Genomic DNA, 19,961 nt, shown 5'->3' on the forward strand with positions numbered 1-19,961 from the left:
GTCCCATTGCCCACACTGGGCACAGGTCTGGGGGCTAGTCTAGAGTGTCCCATTGCCCACACTGGGCACAGGTCTGGGGGCTAGTCTAGAGCAGTGGTTCTCAAATGGGGGTACGCGTACCCCTGGGGGTACGTGAGATTTTAGAATATACATATATTTTAAAAGTAAAATCCATGCAAAAAAAACTAAAAACAATTATTTAATAAATATTTCAGGAAAAGTTCATAAAATGAATTTTAGATTTCAGTAGGCTATTCAATTTCATTATCCTAAAAACCTAGAGTCCCCCCCCAATACCAGGATGGTTCGACCCAACCTGTCACATGCCACCTGCCATCACCTGTCAATCACTGTCAAAACTCAAACGATGGAGTCGTGGTTGAAGCATAGCGATGGCACAGTGCACAGTGCTCTGTTTTAAGTCTTTTTTTCTCAACTAAAAATGCTTTGCGCTGGTTAGGGGGTACTTGGCTGAAAAAATATTTCACAGGGGGTACATCATTGAAAAAAGGTTGAGAACCACTGGTCTAGACTGTCCCATTGCCCACACTGGGCACAGGTCTGGGGGCTAGTCTAGACTGTCCCAATGCCCACACTGGGCACAGGTCTGGTGGAATATATGGGCGTTAGTCTGGAGTGTCCCACAAGCAGCAGTCAACAGTCTGCAGATGCATCGAAAGGTTATGATGATACTGGGTAGCTTTGTGCGTCATGTTGCTGGCCGATGTGGTTCAAGCACTTTCCAAATGATATCGGGTCACGAACGTTTTATCTGGAGAACCTATTAGCAAATTGTCGTCTCTTGACAAATTGTCACGATCATACAATCAGAAAACAAAGGAGGTCATGTGATTGCCGGGCAATATTGCTCACAAAGTTGCCCCATGTATCATTCACTATGGACTGGTTTGGTGGGAAATATTGATGCAATACTGATAAATATGAGAAATAACAGGAACAACTTGTTTTCAGCAGTGACTAATAGCGTAGATCCCATTATCACATTTTTTTTTTAAAGCACTGAATATTTTCTTGTGACAATGATGGAGGACAGCCCACCTGGTTGGACTTATCCAGAAGGGAGCTGAACGTGTTGTGAATGGCCTGTGAGGCGCTAAGCTCCGTCTGGCAGAGAGAAAGCAGATAGCTCTTGACGTGGTCGTGGATGCTGCCGTCCAGAACCTGAGAGGATTAACAAGACAAAGAAGAACAGATGAAGGAACTCACTCAGGGACTCAGTTCTGTTTCTGTTAGTGGAAAATCACTTTCAACAGGGACCACTGAGATTTTACTGAAAAATACACTAATTTTGTCCAATCTCATATTATGTGATCATTTGGTAGAGTTGTCAAGGCAAACAGAGAACTACTCTTAAGGGTCTCAACATGCTTTGGTCTTCCTCAGTCAATCTTAATGTTTTGATATGCATCTACGTATCAGCATATCAAGTTACATACAATTTCAATATAAATACAAATTGCATTTACAGTTTTTTTTTTAAGTCGCTAACAAGCATTTGTCAAACCAGTTGTCACATTTTCAAAACTCTAAATACAGTTAGCACAGCATCTGTCTTTTATGGCCATACCATTCACACATTTCATGTCGTTTTCACACGATATGCAGTCAGTGAACACATTTCCACAATGCTTACATTTTCTTAACAGACAAGCTATACCTCCCAACAAAATTATGGATTATTTTTGCAGTATTTACGAATGTTAACACACAACATCCCAAAATAGTAAAAACAATATTCCAAACCTTAGATACAGTATTAAAACCAATGCTTCTGCAATGATATCAGTTCAAAAACAATATATCTCAGCTGATAATAAACAAACAATTCGATAATTGACACACAACTGATTTATGTTGGGTAAATTAGGCCAACCACAGCTGATTCCAGTCTGGCTTAGACTCAGTGGCAGGGGTTATTTTGTTCTATTACACTGACACAGTAAAAGGAGGACTTTGAGGAGTAATGTTTTTAGAAACAGAAACAGAAAATGACAAACACTGTAATGTCTGGATGAGGAAGAGTAAGAGCAAGGGGCCCAGGGAGAAGAGCAGGCCCAGTGAGAGATGCAGTGAGAGATGCAGGAGCAGTGAGAGGAGCAGGCCCAAGGAGAGGGCAAGGTAGAGGTGTATGCGTGGTGGCATTCCATTTGGCTGCAAAAACTGCTGTCAGTGATGAAGTTTGTGCCACTATCATTGATGTTATCGCAGAGATTAGATACAGTAATTTTGTGCTTTTTTTTAGCTCCCCCCTTTTTATCTGGGCTTTTCGCTGTTGTTTTTTTGTTCAGAATGTTTGTGTGTTTCAGGGATATTTTGTTCACTGTAAGCATTGCAATACTGTAAAACTTTTTCTGTTCTATCATACTGTAAACAGTATTTCTACTGTACCTCCTGTAGTAAACAGTAAAGGAAAAAAACTGATTTGCTTTTTACTGGAATGCTTTTGAATGTGAACATAACATGTGGACATACAGTTCTCAACCAAGAAATTTAGTGTAAAACTTGCATGCAAATACCTGTAAAACTGAAACATAAAAGTCTATGCAGTTTTTGTAATGTCAACAATAGCCAGTATTTTGAAACCTGGTGTACTTTGATTGACTGCATGTACCTTGTGAAGTGAAAACAAGTGTTATTCTTTGACAGAATAATTTCATTTTGAGTCAGATTTCCAGTGTTTTGGTAAAGTTAGTTTGTGCAAAGAAAGATGTGTTAGTAGTATGTTTAACAAAATGTGTTTTTGAGAAGAAAATTATCCATTTGAGTCTTGAGTCTGTGTTAAGAGTTTAGAAAAAGTATCTGAAGTATGGGTAAGCGCTTGTTAGCGAAAAAAACTGTAAAACTACAATCTGTAGCTATGCAGACTTTGGTAACACTTTACTTGACAGTATCGACATAAGAGTGACATGACACTGTCATGAACATATGACACTGTTATGACACATGAACCCTAACCCTAACCCTAATCCTAACCTTTAGCCCTAACCCTAACCCTAATCCTAACCTTTAGCCCTAACCCTAACCCTAATCCTAACCCTAACTCTAACCCTAACCCTAATCCTAAACCTAATCTTAATTTGTTATGACAAAAACCGAATGTCACTTAATAACAGAAGTGTCATTTCATAAACGTTTATGACTTGTTTATGACACATTCAAGGCAGTGTCATGTCACTCTTATGTCGATACTGTCAAGTAAAATGTAACCCAGACTTTTTTCCAATAATACTGCATGTAAATTGAATTTATGAAACTTGTGACTGCGACTGGTGATTATGGCTCATCTCTGCTAAAGCATTTGGCTGTTGTTTCCACTGCCTCTTGTGAATGTGCATTTGTACATTTTAATGCCCCTACAGTTCTGAGTTCTGTTCATGTTGAGTGTTTTTTATGAAGTCTGTCCATCTCTGCAGACTCACGTTGATGCAGTTGATGAGGTCAGTCTCATAGTAGCGGTCCTGATGGGCGTTTGCAGCCGCCAGCATAAGCAAGTAGTCATTCCTAGCATGGGTGGCATTGGAGTTACATTCATTCCTCTTGGCTTTCAACTGCGAAGCGATAAAGATCATTAATGCAAAAACTAGCCCCTATTTAAAAAAAAAAAACATGCTATTGGTATCGATGGTGCATTGTGTCTGAACTGAACAGTGATTTATACATTAGCTGGTGAATAACTCACCTTTACACTGGCCCGCTTTAAACTAGATCTGGACTGGAAAAGGCTGAGCTTAGACCTAAAGGGGAAAACAGAAAGATGAAGGGAGAAAGACAAAAAGAGATAGAGAGAGAGGAGTGAGAGAAAGAGAGAGAGAGAGAGAGATGAGTTTTTCCTAACATGATCCAACATGCACATGCCTTACAGTCTGAAGTCTGACAAAAACAGAAGTTGTATAAGTGTAGTGTAGGTACAGTATGTCCCCATGACAAGATTAAATCACTTTAAATGAGGTGGAGGACCACGTGTCTGAAGCAATGCACCATGGGAGCTGAACTCTGCGTTTCATTATTGTGGTTGTTTTCATCACTCTGCTTAGCTGTAGGAATCTACATGATAAGAGCCAGCTCAATAAAAGAGCCCTCCCCACCACCTCATGCATGTCTGCAAATCTGCAAATGAACACATTCCCCTCCCCTCCCCCTTCCCTCCCCTCTCTTTCCATCTCTTCCCCCGTCTGAAATGCCCCTTCCTGGACAGAAGGTGCGACTTCCTCGAGGTCCGATAGATCAATCACCCTAGGTCTCCCCAAAAGCAACCCCCCCCCACCCCGGTTTCCTCTGTCTAACCCCCCCCCCCCCCCCTTCCTCCCCTCCTGCCGGGCTGCCTAAAGTGGCAGTTCGAGTGGGAGTGCGAAAGGACGTGTGGGGGCCAGTGACACTGGTCTCCCAAATTCTGCACTGGGGTCGTAAAAGCAGTCTGCCGCAGGAGCATAATATTTTGGTGAGTGTGTCCTACAGGGAGATCCATTAAGATGTCAGAGGAGCCCAAACACGGGCAGGCCCACTCCATCATCTCAATTAGCCCCTGTGCTGACACTGGCCTGGATCAGCGAGGACTGAGCTCGTGCAGTCTGTCTGCACAAACACATCACATTCGCGTGGCGTAAAGGGGCTTGACTGAAGAGTGCTAAGCTATAGCTATTCCAACAAATCAAACAAAGGGTCCCAATGCAAAACTATCATTAGTTGTTTTTTGTTTTGTTTTTTTGTGCGCTTAGGTCCCTCATTCTTTTTTAACACAACTAATATACAACTAAATAACCTTTAATTACATGGCATATTCATATTTATGGTTATATGAATTAGCAGACTCTTTTTGTCATTCATATTCTATGGCTTGCTGATACCCTGGCAGAAAGTAGGTCCCTCTTAACTGAGAACATTGAAATATAGAAACTTATTATGTGGCGGTACACGCTAAAAGGTGGGCTACTCCAGGCACGTAAATGCAGTGTTCCGTTCATGGGACATGATAGCAGCGTGGACCTTTAGTCTTCTAGAATCATTTTTACGCTCCACTAACAGAGTGCTTCAATAACGCACCCGGTGTAGCCCATCCGTAAGGAGGCAGAAGATTCATTTGAGGGGGCACACTTGATCAGTCCCTTTTGCCCCTCCCTGGCGCCCAGGCCTGGCGGTGAGAGGACCTACCTGGCCTCCATGTCGGCCTTCTCCCTCACGGCCTGGGCCATCTGCTCCGTCTCCTGGTACTTCTTCCTGGTCTTGGTCAGATCTTTCACCGTGTCCTGCAGCTCCGCCTGGATACGGGTCAGCTGCTCCACACACTGCCCCCAAACACACAGGGTTTTTATTATTAATAATAATAATAATAATAATAACAATAATAATAATATATATATATATGAACAGTTCGATTCCAAAATGCTATATCTCTGTTTTTAAAAACATTAAAAATTGCAGTTGTTTGAGTAAAGATAAATCATAATTGTAAAAAAAATATTTATGAAAATACATATACTTCAAGAAGACTTTGTTCTGAGTATGCTAGTGGGACTTTAAAGAAGATTTTGTTATGGATTTACACTAGGGGGACAACCGCTACTGAGGACCTCAAATCTTAACTGTGACTAGGTTTGCTCTTCTGGCTACTGGCTTAGGCTACTACATATGACAACACATGAAGGGATATTTAAAGAGTTAACATCACATAGTGGTAACCTTTATTACCTTTAATAAGAGGACACTTAACACAGCATAAAATGAATATGGAACATCTATGCTTTGATGGGGAAAATATGATTTTGATTTCTGCTCTGGTGGGAAATATGATTTTGATTTCTGCTCTGGGGAGATATAGGATTTAGAATTTTGCTCTGGGGAGAAATATGATTCAGATTTCTGTTCTTTTGATTTGGGCTCTGGGGGGAATATGATTTTGATTTGGGCTCTGGGGGGAATATGATTTTGATTTGGGCTCTGGGGGGAATATGATTTTGATTTCAGCTCTGGGGGGAATATGATTTTGATTTGGGCTCTGGGGGGAATATGATTTTGATTTGGGCTCTGGGGGGAATATGATTTTGATTTGGGCTCTGGTGCTCTCACCCTCTTCAGCTGCTGCTCCTTGTGAAGTCTGAAGGTCTTGATGGGCTCACACACGTGACTCCTGTAGCTGTCGCAGTCGTTGAGGCGACTCTGGGTCACCTGGACCATGCCCTCCAGGTAGGCCTTCCACACCGTGCAGATGTGCCTGGGAGACACAGCATAGCACAGTGGTCATTAGCATCACTATATCAGTCAAAGGTACAAACTGGGGAAGACACTAGATATTGTTGTTACACATTTCAAAAGGACTGACTAAGTGCATGGTTTCCTAAAGGCCACTACAATAAACAAACAACCCAATTTCCGTCTGATGATGCTCTTTACTACCATTTAAAAATTGTGATGTAAATTGTGTAATCGGATTGTTATCCAATGTTATCATTGGAATCTGAAAAAATAACCTATTCTATTTTTATTTAAATCATCTTCAAGTGCAACTTTAACTTTGGCTTGTTTCAATGAATGAAAGAATATATAATAAATATTTCATATAAATGTGTGTGTGTGTGTGTGTGTGTGTGTGTGTGTGTGTGTGTGTGTGTGTGTGTGTGTGTGTGTGTGTCACCTGTGCTCTTTATTCTCTGACTGGACAGCAGGCCAATCCCTCTTCAGATACTGTGAGGCCAGTTTATGCAGAGCCTGCAGTAAAAATAGATTTAAAAAACAAACAGGGGGAAATCAACAACATTTAGCTAGGCAATAAAAAGCATGTGCCTAATGCTTGCTAGATGTTGTTTTCATGTACCTGGGCTCTTTCAACTGAATGTTTCCCATAACATTTCATCTGGATGCACTTCTAGCATAACAGCCTTACATAAAGCACTCAGGTATGTTCGTTGTTGGGTAGCAGTGGGGTGCGGTTAGTAATAATCTTGACCACTGAGCTAAGTGTGTGTTAGCTCGCTCTGTCCATTCCTACAGCAGGGTCTGGAGAGCTTAAAAAACATCCGTGTTCCAGGACGAGAGGGAGGAAAACTAAACAAAGTAGCATTCAGGTTGTTTTCTGCATTCGTGTTGTTTGTGCAGAAGCAGCTGTGAAATCAACTGCAGCTGTGTCACCTGGGAAATGTGCTGAGTAGATTCTATACATGACGAACAAAAACAATTCTATAAGTTCCCCATGATTAACTATAAGAGGGATTGGAGGTCAACTTTTGGTGTAAAACTGCAATCAATTCAATCGACAAATATAATCAACAACAATAACATCAACATCAAACATCAACAAAACAATCCATCCAAAGTCATGTTGGTCACTAAGAAAGTTTGTTCTGTCCAGAGGGAAGCAACAATGACAGTGCATTCCTCGGCCGAATACAGAGTGCCGCGCTCGGCCCTGACACGCTTCCAGCTCATTAGAGGCTCTTGGCCAACCAACGGACGCCGTCAAAGCGGCACGGCAACAAACCGCCATTGTCCGAGGCCGTGGTGGGCCGCTGCGCTGGCATCGTTGGCATGGCTGCAGACGCAGCTCTCTTGGCACAGCGGCCGCTGGCATGGGGAGGAGGGGGGGGGGGGGGTTGTGGAGGGGTAGAGGGGGTGCAGAAGAGGGTCTTTCAGATGGCTGGGTGGGTGCAGGTGCAGATCTTTGGGGGACACGTCCCACGGGAGACAGTGGCGGTCCTTTTCTCCGCAGTGGGGACCGGACTGACCAAACGGACTGACCAAACACCTGGGCAAGAAGCGAGGGGGGGGGCAGGGGGGGGCGGAGGGGTGAAGTGGGGACACAGCACTGTTTCCAGGTCACATGACGCCAGCTGGGCCAATGGGAAACCTGAGTCCCTTTTTCAGTGGATGCACCGGTATGTCCCCTTGTATGGACACAAAGATCGCCAAAGGAGATCACTACCCAACACTTTGAATCCAGTGTCAATCTACATATACTTATACTATACTAAAATATAATAACTATAATATACTAAAATGAAGTACTTATACTATACTAAAATATAATAACTATAATATACTAAAATGAAGTGAAAGTATGTGACTCACAGGCATAATGGCAATAAAACAAAAAATGACAGTCATGTACATAAAATGTTAAGAATAAAACAAGGCACTAATTCAGGAATGCATTTTTTTCCATCCAAAGTACCGGTAGAGCAAATGCATTAGTGTACAACAATGCGGACTCTTCTAAAACCACAGGTTTTCAAGCATCACTACATTACTACACAATTAAGTTACAGCAACTCTCACAGGACGTATTCTTACCTGGTTAAAGTACTTTGTACTATAAAATGCTTTATATAATTATTGCAGATGAAAGTACAACACAGTGTGCTGCACATTAAAGAAAATATGTTTCTAGGACACACTTCCTTCAGAGTCACACACAATTTCATAGGCAACCGGCAAAGCTGTTTGCTCTTGCCGAGCAATAAAACAATTCCCTGCTTCTACTTTATGGTCCGTTCAAAGAGCACTGTATGAGGGATGAGTGACAATGTTCCCATGACGTCATTAATAAATTACCTGCTCAGGAATAATCCCTTACAAAGGTTTTGGGAAACAAGAACAGCACTATCATTACTTCTGATCATTTATTACTACGTGTGATTCAAGGAGGAAATAGGAGCATGCATCAGACGGTATGCACAGTAGAACAATCCATGGAAAGTGTAGAATGACAAGGCTATGTGAGGAAACATCTGCCACCCAATCACACACGAATATGGGTCATGGACACCAGGGGCCAACAGCAGGAAGTGTCTTTCCAGTATTCCAGGGCCCCTGAGGAGGTCAAAGTCACACAACGTCATTTCATACGCTTCATTCCTATAGCGTGTCTAAGCTGAACAGTGGGCACCTTTCTGTGCTTTTTCGAACACTGTCCTTCTTTGTGTTATATAGTGTATTGTAAAGTCCTCTGCAAACCCCAAAACAGCATCTAGAGAATAAACATAGATCAAACAACCGATGCCAAAGATACTAATCATTCAGTGGAAAAAAAACCCCAAACAGATATCACGATGAGATAAAACATTAACAGAACAAAGTTCCACCTACAGAGAACACAATTACTGGTATCTGGTTCTAATTTTTCTGATCAGTCAGAAGAGAAAGGAACGACAAATTACAGCGGTCAGAGGTCAAATGCCATCTAGCCAGGCAAGTAGAAATTGACGAATGGTAAAAGAACCATACAAATAGGAGCATTTTTCCGTCAAATAAAAAAAATTACTGTGGAATCATTAGGATCACTGATAAGAATAAGAATTAGAATAAGGTATTGTCTCGGCAGGTTTCGGATTTCTCGAACTGAGGTTACTCTATGAAGCAGAAAGGTGTACGCTTAATGCAGTCAATGCAGTACTGGCTTCATGGCTTTATAGAGCGCTTTCCCCCATGGACACTCTAGGCATCCTCTGCTCTGCTGCTGCCTGATGAAACTCTTCATCAGTCATCTCTTGGAACAACAGCTGTGGCTCTCTGGAGCTCTGCTAGCCCTTTCATGGCATCACAGTGAGAAAGGATGTTCTGACACTGGGCTGGAGAAAAGCGTCCGCTAAATACCAGTTATAGTGTAGATTCAGACACAAAGTTCAGGAGGACACCATTGCCTCTCTTTTAACCCAAAGGTTTTGATCAGGCAGATTAAAATGTCAGGTTTGTAGAACTGCTTATGACAGGACTGTTACACGGTAAATGCTGCTTTGTCTGGGTGTACAGTCACTGTTATAATGTCAGCTTTATATCTAAGACCTATATGGAGTAAGGGACAACAAAGTAGCCCCTAATAGCCTTGAAACCTATGGAGTTTGTGGGGTGAAGGGTGAAAATCACAGAACTGGGCTCACTCTAGTGTGACAGATAAAGCTCATCCTCAGCCAGTGATGGCACTCCATCATGCACAGAGCCATCAGTCCATTCCCCTTAGGCAGGGGAGTTAAGAATATTCTAATGAAAGAATGCTTTCATCAAGAATGTGAGGTTCCGTAATTCCACATTCCATTCTGCAACATTCTAAACACACTAGTGGGACGGCTCCATAGGAAGGTTTGCATCATGACCACAAACTGAAGCCATCTCCCTCACGCTACCACACCCCTAACCTTCAACCTCCCTTATACACGCTGGGTCAATGACTTTTAAAAGCAGGGGCAATGTAAGCTCAGCCCAAAGTGAAAACACCAGAGCAAACCCGAAATGTAACCAAATATGGTCAATTTGGGAAGGACTTCACCAATTTCCTGTTTAGCATCAAAAAGCACTCACTGCACCGACATGCCGATTTTGGCTTCACTAGTTCAAAACAGAGGCTGCAGTAGGTGCATGACACCATGGAGGCGTGGTTGCGCAGTGACAACATCACCACCTGCCAATTGGTCAGCGGATAAAAGCGTCTGCTAAATACCACTCAACTTTAACTCTGACCATACTGTTTATGCGTTCTATTGTCATTGGTCTGGATCATCACAACAACACCAGCATGGAGGGACAGCATGGAGTCCCTATGAAAACCACATCCAGCACAGCAGCAGAAAAAAGCCACATCTCATGACATCATCTTCCAGGCATAGGGACCATGACTGGACAGACATGTGCTAGACGGAGTAAATATTTGGCTTGAATTTCCCCAAACAAAAATAAAACAGACAACAACAACACATTACATTTATATCTAGCCTTTCTCTCGACGCTCAAAGCGCTTCACAGAGAAACACAAAGCAGAGACATTGTGATATTTCACCCTCTAGATTTCTCGAGACAGACTCAACCAATCCCACTAACATCATGATGCCCTAATATTGCAACCGTGTCACTGTTAAATTGACACAATGTAGGAATTCCTCTTTTTGTCCATTTGCAACGTACTGGCTTCCCATTTAACACTAAGGGGGTACCCAAATCTTCTGAAATTGACGAAAAAGTTACGGATGCACAGCGACAATGCACAAGGTGTTCCGGATACACAACGACAACGCACAACGTGTTCCGGATACCCAATGGCAATGCCAGGGATTCCATTCTCTGTATTCAAGGTCAGTGTAGCATCAAAATTAGTTTGATGGTGTTGTTTTAAGGTAAAAAAATTGCATTGTGTTTCCCCCCTCAACTGCCTGTAGAACCACAGCTGAAAAAGTATCTGATAGTCAATATATTCCACCACAATAGCATATACTTTTGAATGCATCACAGTGTTTCCCACAGAATTGAATTCTATTTGTGGTGGTAGGTTTGCAGAATTAACTTGAATGCAACAGTTTTTAACAAATTAGCGCAGCGTGGTTATGATGCTAACCAGATTTAAGCACAATTTAGCACAACCTGGAAAATCATTGTGTGGTGGTCAATGTTGATATTGTGGTGGGCCGCCACAAATAAGTCAATGTATGGGAAACACTGCATCAATACATAGCACTAAAACAAAACAAATGGGAACCAGCACAGACATCATCAAAGTCAATGCAATATCAGTGTGAAATCAGTGCACCAACCTGAGCGTAGTCCTTCTCTAAAATTGCCTTTTTCTGACTGTAAGTCCTATGGGGAGCAAGGAAAACAGGGAAGTCAATTTACTGTTCCAGCAAAGCTGCAAAAGCTATATGTTCGGATATCGCAGAGAAAACACTTTTAGCTGTACTGATATGTCAGGTGGTACAGTATACAATGGGATGGCATATGTGCAGCTCCACCAATAACTGTTATAGATACTATTATAGATACTACAGCAACTACAGAATAAAATAGAACATTAGCCATTTTACTATTCAGCAATAACTGTAACATACTACAACATTTTACTATGCAATACAAAAGTAAACAACATTAGTGATGCCAGAGTAGCTTGCAGCATTGAGTATGGAGAAAACATTCAGTGATTGGAATTGACAGTGATGAGACCAGACATTGTGTTCACATGATCCCCTCAGTCAGGGCCCTTCCTTATCAAGAGATAAAACACATTTGTGAAGCTATCAATGGGAAAGACTCAAACTGATGCAATGAGGAACTAACGTGTAATAGATTCACAACATATATCCACAAGAAAAGTCCTGAATTTCATTCAGTTTCGAGCTAACCAATTTCTCAGTTGTTCCCCAAAATGTCTAATTAGGTACATGTGCTATTCATGTGCTATTAAGCTCAATTTTACATAATAGGCCATGCTCATATAATAGTATTTAAAATATGTACATCTATCATACAAGTAATATGTAGTTTGTAATGTGTACTTCATTGCATGTTACTAACCCTAACTTTTAATAAAAATAATGTGTTGTACCTACACATTAATAATGTATTAAGGACATAATGTCTAAGTAGCCATATACCCAATACAAAAATGTGGCCTATCTAACCAAGTTTACTTTTGTAACAACACATAAAAGGTTTCTGATATAATAGCATATCCACTGGCAGTGTAGGATAAGATGATTTAAAACTCAATCATCCAGTGTTAATGTGTTACCTGAGATCTTCCAGTAAGTCACAGTCGGCCTGATGCTTGATATGCAGCCGACTCATCTGCTCTGTGTGAGTGTGCTTCAGTTCCTGGGTGACTTTCACCTACAGCGCGCGTGGTAGGGAGACAGACATGGACCAATGATGTGTTTGAGGTTAGGTATTTAGCAGATAGGCCTATTTATATCTCAACCTAAGACTCACTTATAGTACAGTACACAGGAGGTATATGTTAATTATTTCGCTCTAGCTCTCTCTCACACACACACACACACACACACACACAGTAATGAGAGATACTGTCCTTCCTACATGGCTGATCAGAAAACTACTCTGTAAGGTCTACATGGCAAGTGCCACCTCAGAGAACAAGTTATGAGGGCTGTTTTTTTATGCTTTTTTTTTTTTGCTTTTTAAGCAAAAGGCATTATTTGTAAATGCTGCAATACTTTAAAACACTGCAATACTTTAAAATAGTTTTCTAAATAGAGTGTAAAATAGAGTTTAAAAAGCCTACATGTAGCCCAAAATGTATTTGAATAAATGTAGGCTACAAATATGGCATGTTCTGCTATGTATCCGATAGGCTACTAAAGGGAAAATACATATAGGCCTACATAAATCTGTTGATTTTCAGAGGTTCATTAGGCTACCGTGAGTTTAATGAAGTGGCGTTATAATAAGGTAGTTCAATAATTATGAAGAACACCAGAGCAAAGTAACTTTAGGCCTGGCCTAAATCAAATCCAAAAGTAACATGTCAAATGTTCTAGTAAAAGTGAAGCATATAGCCTAAAGCTATAGCCTACAGGCGAATCGTTATTCAGCAAAACATTTACTGCCAAAAATATCCAACACGTCAGTTGAACTGCTAACATTTCTCCTGTGCCTCAGCTAAACTGTCTGCCAAACAACTATAGCAAATTATAAGCTACCGAACAATGCCCAAGACGCGTTAAACTGAGTCAAATCCTTAGCGAAATGTTTGCATGCTTGTAGAAAATGCTCTTTTAAACATTACAAGAACTTAAAAACAAACTTTGCTGCATGTGTTACAAAGATAGTCGACGCAATTGAAAGGTTTTGCAACATTGTTGTAGTTCATGCATCCAAGTGGTTACAAGGGAAAACTCACCTTTCTCGGAGGAGGCTGCATTTTGAAACTTTTGCCAATCGCTGTATTCCCGTAAACAACAACAAAAAAACTCCAGATCCTTTGCAGTTCTGGATAGATTCCCAAGTTTAGTCTCACAAAAGGCAACACACGTTTGTAGAAACACTGATCAGGCGGCCATGTCGATCTGTGCACAGACGCCTTCGTTTAGGCACTGCTGAGAACTGCAGCCTGAGGGGAACATAATAGCAAACTTTGCAATGGAAATTCAGCGGGGTTTCCGGTAGAGGGGTACGTCCGTGGCGGACGACGGAGAAATCCGCAGGACTCCATAGGATCCAGTGGGATTTTCAGGAGCATCGACTGGAAGAAGACTGCCCTCTCGCGGTCAGTCAGACAACTTTACCGTTACTTTATATCGTCTTAAACATTTCTAACTAGAAGCCAATAAACGGTGATGTTAATTCACATTATTCATTGTGTGAACGCATCGATCGTTCATTATGCAGCACCATTTGTAGGCCTATGATCTTAACATGCTAAAATGCATGGAGGCTAAGACAAAGACTGGCTAACATCAAGGCCTTTGTTCAATTCCAATAAAGCGTAAAACCTGCGTTATGTAGGCCTACGATTCTTCATAAAAGAACAAACAAATAAGTAGTCTACAATCAATAAAGCAAATAACTAAATCAACAAAACAAACAACTATAAATGACGTTGAAGAGAACAAAGAGAAAACCATATTTTTTGTAGAATTATTTTTGCTCTCAAAAATATGCTTGGTTCAAGCAGTAAAACAAACTCAATGATAAATCAGGCCCGCCAACAGGTGTCAAATACCCCAGATGTTTTGGGTAGGAAAGGATAATTGATATTCACATCCAGTTGTCATCGATTGTGTGTAATAAACCATTTCTAAATGATAGCCTATGATGTATCAATTAAAACTAACACTACAAACCATCCTCAGTAAGGAAGATGCAGAAAAAGAAAAATGTGGTTTGCTGCACCTTCAATTAGGTATTACCTACATTATGCTGGTGTATCTGCACTACCAGTCAAAAGTTTGGGGTCACTTAGACATTTCCATTCCACTCCATTATAGACAGAATACCAGCTGAGCTTACATAATTGCAAAAGGGTTCTCAGTGTTGTAGAAAGAAATGGATGAACTTTAATCTACATTGCCCATTATCAGCAACCATTCATCCAATGTTCCAAAGGCACATTCTGTTTACTAATCTGATATTATTTTAATCTTAGTCTAATATGATACCCTTTTGCAATTATGTAAGCACACAGTGTAATCTGAAAACTGCTGCCCTTATTAAAAAACAAACTAACAAAGGAACTGATTTCAGCTGGTATTCTGTCTATAATGGAGTGGAATGGAAATTTCTAAGTGACCCCAAACTTTTGACCGGTATAGTATATACTCGCTATGCTGGTGAAAAAGAAAACATTCTGACATGGAAGGTTGGGTATTTCAGGAAAGAAAGAAGACAGAGAGCAGTATGTCTATAAAAGCTATATGGGTGATTCCTGTTCTGGATGCGATTTTTTACTTACAATTGAAAATTAAATTATTGTATTTGATTTTTTTAACATTTTGTCAGAACACTGCCATCAACAAGACATCAATGGATGGTTATGGAACAGTGCAGGATGACAGCTGAGGTTGCCTCTGGAGAAAACCAGAAAATTGGGATCTTTCCTAAGGTCCCTGTCCTTCTCAGAATATGTGCTATCCTAAAAATAACTTTTGGAACTAACAATATCACACACGTGAGTCGACTTAACATCTACGGGCTAAAAAAAACATCCCCAAACGTCCCCACCAATGACCCACTGAATCTGTTTTACAACTGCTGCCCCTGAAGCTAAATTTACCCAGGGATTAAGATATTTCTTGATGTGTGTGTGCTTTCAAGTGTGTCACAGAGTGTGTGTGTGTGTGTGTGTGTGTGTGTGTCTATGTGTGTGTGTCTACTATGTGGTGTATATTGCCATTCACCTGTAACAGTACGGTACAGCAAAGGAGTGTGTAAGATGAATGAATTGGACTGGCAGAAAATTCCAGTAGGTGACATCATGAGATGAGAAGAGGAGGAGGGGTGGTGTTGTACTTGGTATATTCCTCTAATCCGGGATAATCTGCTGGGCTACATCCCATGCCTCTCTCTCTCTTTCTCTATTAGGGGATTATAAAGGGCATCATCTGACCCAGTGGTGAGTGACAAGCACACAGCCGACTCCGCTCTGTAGAACATTCCCTCTGGTCCCTCCCACCACAGGTAGCCAATTTAAGGCCACTGTTGCCACCTGTGCTCACAGAAACATTCCACAGAGACAGACAAACAGAGAGACATTCCTCTGGCACCTTACAGGATATCCTGGGGAAGTATTTTACGGATCTTTGTCACCTCAGTGCTTGAATTGGACCAGAACCAGAATGGCGCTCATGAAGTCTGGCTGGCTGTGGAGAAAAAGTGAGTGACATTTCTTACAACAGTACTGCAAAGTATTGGGAGAGTTATTAGGGGCTAGAGATAATATTTATTTACAAACATGAATATGCCATTTTTGTTGTTGCTATTGTTTTTCAATTACATAATAGGTACACGCTTAAAGTAAGGAACAGTGGGGCAAAAGAATAGCAAACTAATCCTCCATGTGAGCTGAAGAGATCTTCCTCTTTATTCCTCTTCCTCTTCTATTCTAAGTGTAAATAAGAGAGGTGCATGCATCATTCCAACAGTAATTAACTAAAATAACTATTTGTAATTGTAAGGTGATATCTTTTCTATGGTGTCCACACCATCAGATGATGACACAGATTTGCACAGAATTTCAGCAATAACAACAAAGCAATAGTTATTAATGACTTAGTTGCATGTATTGCAATTTCACCTATACTGTGTAATAACAGGGTCATAATTTAACATACCGTGACACTGATTCTATATCTTATCAAGAAAGTACTGAAAATGTTGATTCTATTGGTGGAGAAGGCTGTTATGAAACTGTTGTCTTATTGAGAGACTAATCTGATTAGCTGTCTGTGTGTCAGTGGCTGGAGTCTGACGTGATTCAATGTAGAGGAGAATGCCTCCTGTAACCTAAACTGGGTTTTCAGAACCATCTCCATGTATAATACAAGACACAGACACATTATTTGAGAGGGAGGTGGTTTGGGAGACTACATATCACATATGTCTGTCTGTCTTGGCAGAAAGTAAACTCTGGAAATGTTTATCAGTCTTCATGAACAACTTTGATAGATCATCTTTCAATAAACTATTTACAGTAACAGTTTTGCCATTTGGGATGTGTTGGGCTACCACAGAAAATAAGCTCAGACATGTTAGATGTTGTGAGAGAGTGTTCACTTTGTGAATGCCCTGACCTCTTAATCATAGAATTAGAGAGGGACAATCCCATTTCATTGCTCACACGCTCTCTTTAAATCTGGACTAAAGGCCCATTTCATGGACAATAGCCACCAGATGTCACTTTCTTCACTGCGTAGTTTTCTTGTTCTTGATGTTATTGTTGTCATTGTCATTGTTGTTGTTGTTGTTGTTGTTGTTGTTGTTGAGCGCCTGCGTTTCCCTCCCACAGCCTCCATGCTGAAGCGCTGGAAGCTGAACTGGTGTGACCTGTGGATCGATGGCAGTCTTGTCTTCTACAAGTCAGACAGCCGGAGAGACTACGAGACTCGGGTGGGTCTGAAGAACTCCTGCGTCGCCGTCAAGTCCGGCTTGGAGTGTGCCGGTGAGTAGCCCCTCAGCTCTCTGTCCCACATGTATCTGGAACAGACCTGGCCCTGCTTTAAAGATACCCCATGGAAGCATTGATATCTATGCCGCTTGGTGTCAATATTCTACACCCATTGTACCCAGTTAGTCAGAAAACTACAAGGGTCCTAAAAGGGATGATCCTATCCCATCAACAACGTTACATAGGGCAATATCCAGGCTCACGCTGGTAATGTCAGAGACTTCATTCTCCGTATTGTTTGTCAGTGTAGCATCAGAACGGCATTGTGTTGCTTTAAGAGTCTCCGGCTGGATTTATTCAATTCAATTCAATTCTCTGCATTTATATTGAACCATCAATAATTGATATGGTCTCAAGGCGTTGTACAGAGTTGAGCGCTTTATAGGGAGAGAATACGGTTGAGTGGGGATTTGGAAATCCCTTATAAATAGAAGAGACCTCGAAGAGAATGTAGCTCAAAAAGCAGTGACTCATCTGCTTGAGGCCTGTCTGGCAGAGAAATAGAAATAGAGAGAGAGATAGAGAGAGAGAGATAGAGAGGGAGAAAGAGAGATGGAGAGAGAGAGAGCGAGAGAGAGTGTGTGTGTGTGTGTGTGTGTGTGTGTTACATAGCTCCTTTCCATGTGCAGGTGATATCTGAAAAAGCATCATCCAGGTTCTGTTTATTCACTCACTTGTTCATTAAGGTCAAAGGTTACCAAGGGCTTGTGTAGATGACCTCTGACCTCGATATCTCTGCCCACAGGTGTGCTCCCACCAGACAGCCACCCGAGAGAAAACCTGCTGGTGTTGACCATGAAGGACGGCTCGGACATCATCCTGTGTGCCAACAGCGAAGACGAGGCGCTGTAAGTCAGATCTCTCCCCACTACTCACCTTACCCAATAGAATGGCTATGGGGGGAAAAAGCGTCTTCTAAATCATGAAATGAAAATGTATTCTCATATTTTTATGTCATTGTCATTGCAGGGCATGGAATCTTACTATCATGGATGCCAAGAGTAACGCGGTAAGTCTGAGTCGAACACAGATCGCACATTCAGTTATTCAAAGCATTAGTCTCTGCCACACCACATAAGAGAAATGTTAAGCTTTACAATTTAATGGTTATATTCTGTATTTTGTATTTCTCTACTACACTTTCCAAATATGTTCTAAGTTGCCTTGGACAAATGTGTTTGCCAAATACTTAAAACTTGCTGTGTATATGATAATACACAGTAGAGGAATGTTGGAAATCAGATGGCATAGCCAAGTCTTCACTGATAAAGAAAAAACACTAGTTTGGAAATACACATTTGTGTGATAATGTGTATTTTAAGATGATCTTGGTTGTTTCCTCAGGTGTTCGCTTATAATCCCCACGATGAGACTTATCAGCGGGTTAGAGTGGACGGCCACAACAATGTCTACGTAGCCCCTGGTACTGGAGGTAAACACTGATTTTCACAAAAGTCTCATTGCTTTTGTGTCTATTTTATCTTTCTCTCGTATACTTTACTATAACCAACTGTCTGTAAGTCAACATTTGTTGTTGACACATAACATCTCATTTTATTAGACACTTTAACAGTTTCATACGAACATCCACAAGTGTCCCATTAGAATTCTACAGTATGTGATGTATTGGGTTTTGTTTTACACAATGGAGTAACACCTCCTCTCCTCTCCTCTTTCCCCATTACAGGGGCCCAGCATGTGTATATCCACCATGAGCCGTACGACGATGGCATAAGCGAGTCGGTGGCACTGGGGTTGCTGGCGGGCATGGCCGCGGGCGCTGCCATGCGGTCGTTCCTGTGGATGCCCTTCTGGTTATGCTAGGAGAGGACCACCAAAGGCTCTCTGGACCACCAGAACACTATACCTGCACTAGTGGTGCACCTGATCGATTGGGTCAAAATGATAGGCAGCTCAGCTGTTCCTTAAGCAGCTGTTATTGCGCACGCCTTGACTGTATTCTTATTTCTGACTAGCCAGGGAAGCACGTCACCTGTCATACATTTGCACAAACCTTTGGATGCTTGCATTACTGTACAGATTGAAAACATACACTATATTTTACGGTTATAAAACATTTATTAAATTCGAAATTACCCACTTGCACAAACATGGAGATGAAGCGTACTTCATCATGCACAGATAGTGTCTGCTTCTCGAAATAATTATTTTTAGGACACCACCTGTACATAATGTATAGAAAAACAGCAGGCACAAATAAGCATGGGGTTGGCATATAAGAAAGTATGTGCAAAAATACCAACCTGAAAATGTGCTTCATTGCTAGTCTTGGAACACTGTTTTTTTTTTTTTGGACTTTATATTTTTTTATAATGAAATGTTTATATTTGCATTATGTTAATGTGAACAAAGCATTTGTTAGAAATTGCCTGAGGTTTTTGGTTCTCCATTAAAAGACCAAATGACTGCAGACTAGACATTCCTCTGAAGCTTCTTTAGACTACATGTAGTCATCAGACCAATACAAGACTTATCAGCTAATTTGGACATGTAAACATGCATTTTCAGCCATGTAATAAAGTTGTTTGATGTCAGCTCCTGTGCCCTG

At 41.2% G+C, this 19,961-nt stretch overlaps 2 protein-coding genes across 4 annotated transcripts in view; one reads left to right on the forward strand and one right to left on the reverse strand.

Moving 5' to 3' along the window:
- si:ch211-176g13.8 (F-BAR and double SH3 domains protein 2) overlaps nt 1–13,856 on the reverse strand; it is a 35,787-nt gene extending 21,931 nt beyond the window's left edge. For 2 of the 3 annotated variants that reach the window (XM_042094087.1, XM_042094089.1), the window contains exons 1-9: nt 13,631–13,855; nt 12,503–12,600; nt 11,529–11,574; nt 6,650–6,723; nt 6,085–6,229; nt 5,170–5,303; nt 3,701–3,755; nt 3,441–3,569; nt 1,060–1,182 (exon numbers count right to left, since the gene is read on the reverse strand). In XM_042094087.1, coding sequence (XP_041950021.1) covers nt 1,060–1,182; nt 3,441–3,569; nt 3,701–3,755; nt 5,170–5,303; nt 6,085–6,229; nt 6,650–6,723; nt 11,529–11,574; nt 12,503–12,600; nt 13,631–13,651 — 825 coding nt within the window. In that variant the 5' untranslated portion in view covers nt 13,652–13,855. Of the gene's footprint in view, nt 1–1,059; nt 1,183–3,440; nt 3,570–3,700; nt 3,756–5,169; nt 5,304–6,084; nt 6,230–6,649; nt 6,724–11,528; nt 11,575–12,502; nt 12,601–13,630 lie in introns of all 3 variants that reach the window. The other variant, XM_042094088.1, reaches the window with a different exon arrangement.
- A 2,106-nt stretch (nt 13,857–15,962) lies between these two features.
- Nucleotides 15,963–19,947, forward strand: plekhb1 (pleckstrin homology domain containing B1). Its single transcript, XM_042094101.1, has 6 exons — nt 15,963–16,101; nt 17,234–17,386; nt 18,138–18,240; nt 18,362–18,401; nt 18,737–18,824; nt 19,080–19,947. The coding sequence occupies exons 1-6, from the start codon at nt 16,065–16,067 to the stop codon at nt 19,214–19,216; spliced, it is 558 nt and encodes a 185-aa protein (XP_041950035.1). The 5' UTR covers nt 15,963–16,064; the 3' UTR covers nt 19,217–19,947.
- The last annotated feature ends 14 nt before the right edge of the window (nt 19,948–19,961 follow it).

Source organism: Alosa sapidissima, chromosome 5 (genome assembly GCF_018492685.1).
Source record: "Alosa sapidissima isolate fAloSap1 chromosome 5, fAloSap1.pri, whole genome shotgun sequence".
In the NCBI taxonomy this organism is placed as follows: domain Eukaryota; kingdom Metazoa; phylum Chordata; class Actinopteri; order Clupeiformes; family Clupeidae; genus Alosa; species Alosa sapidissima.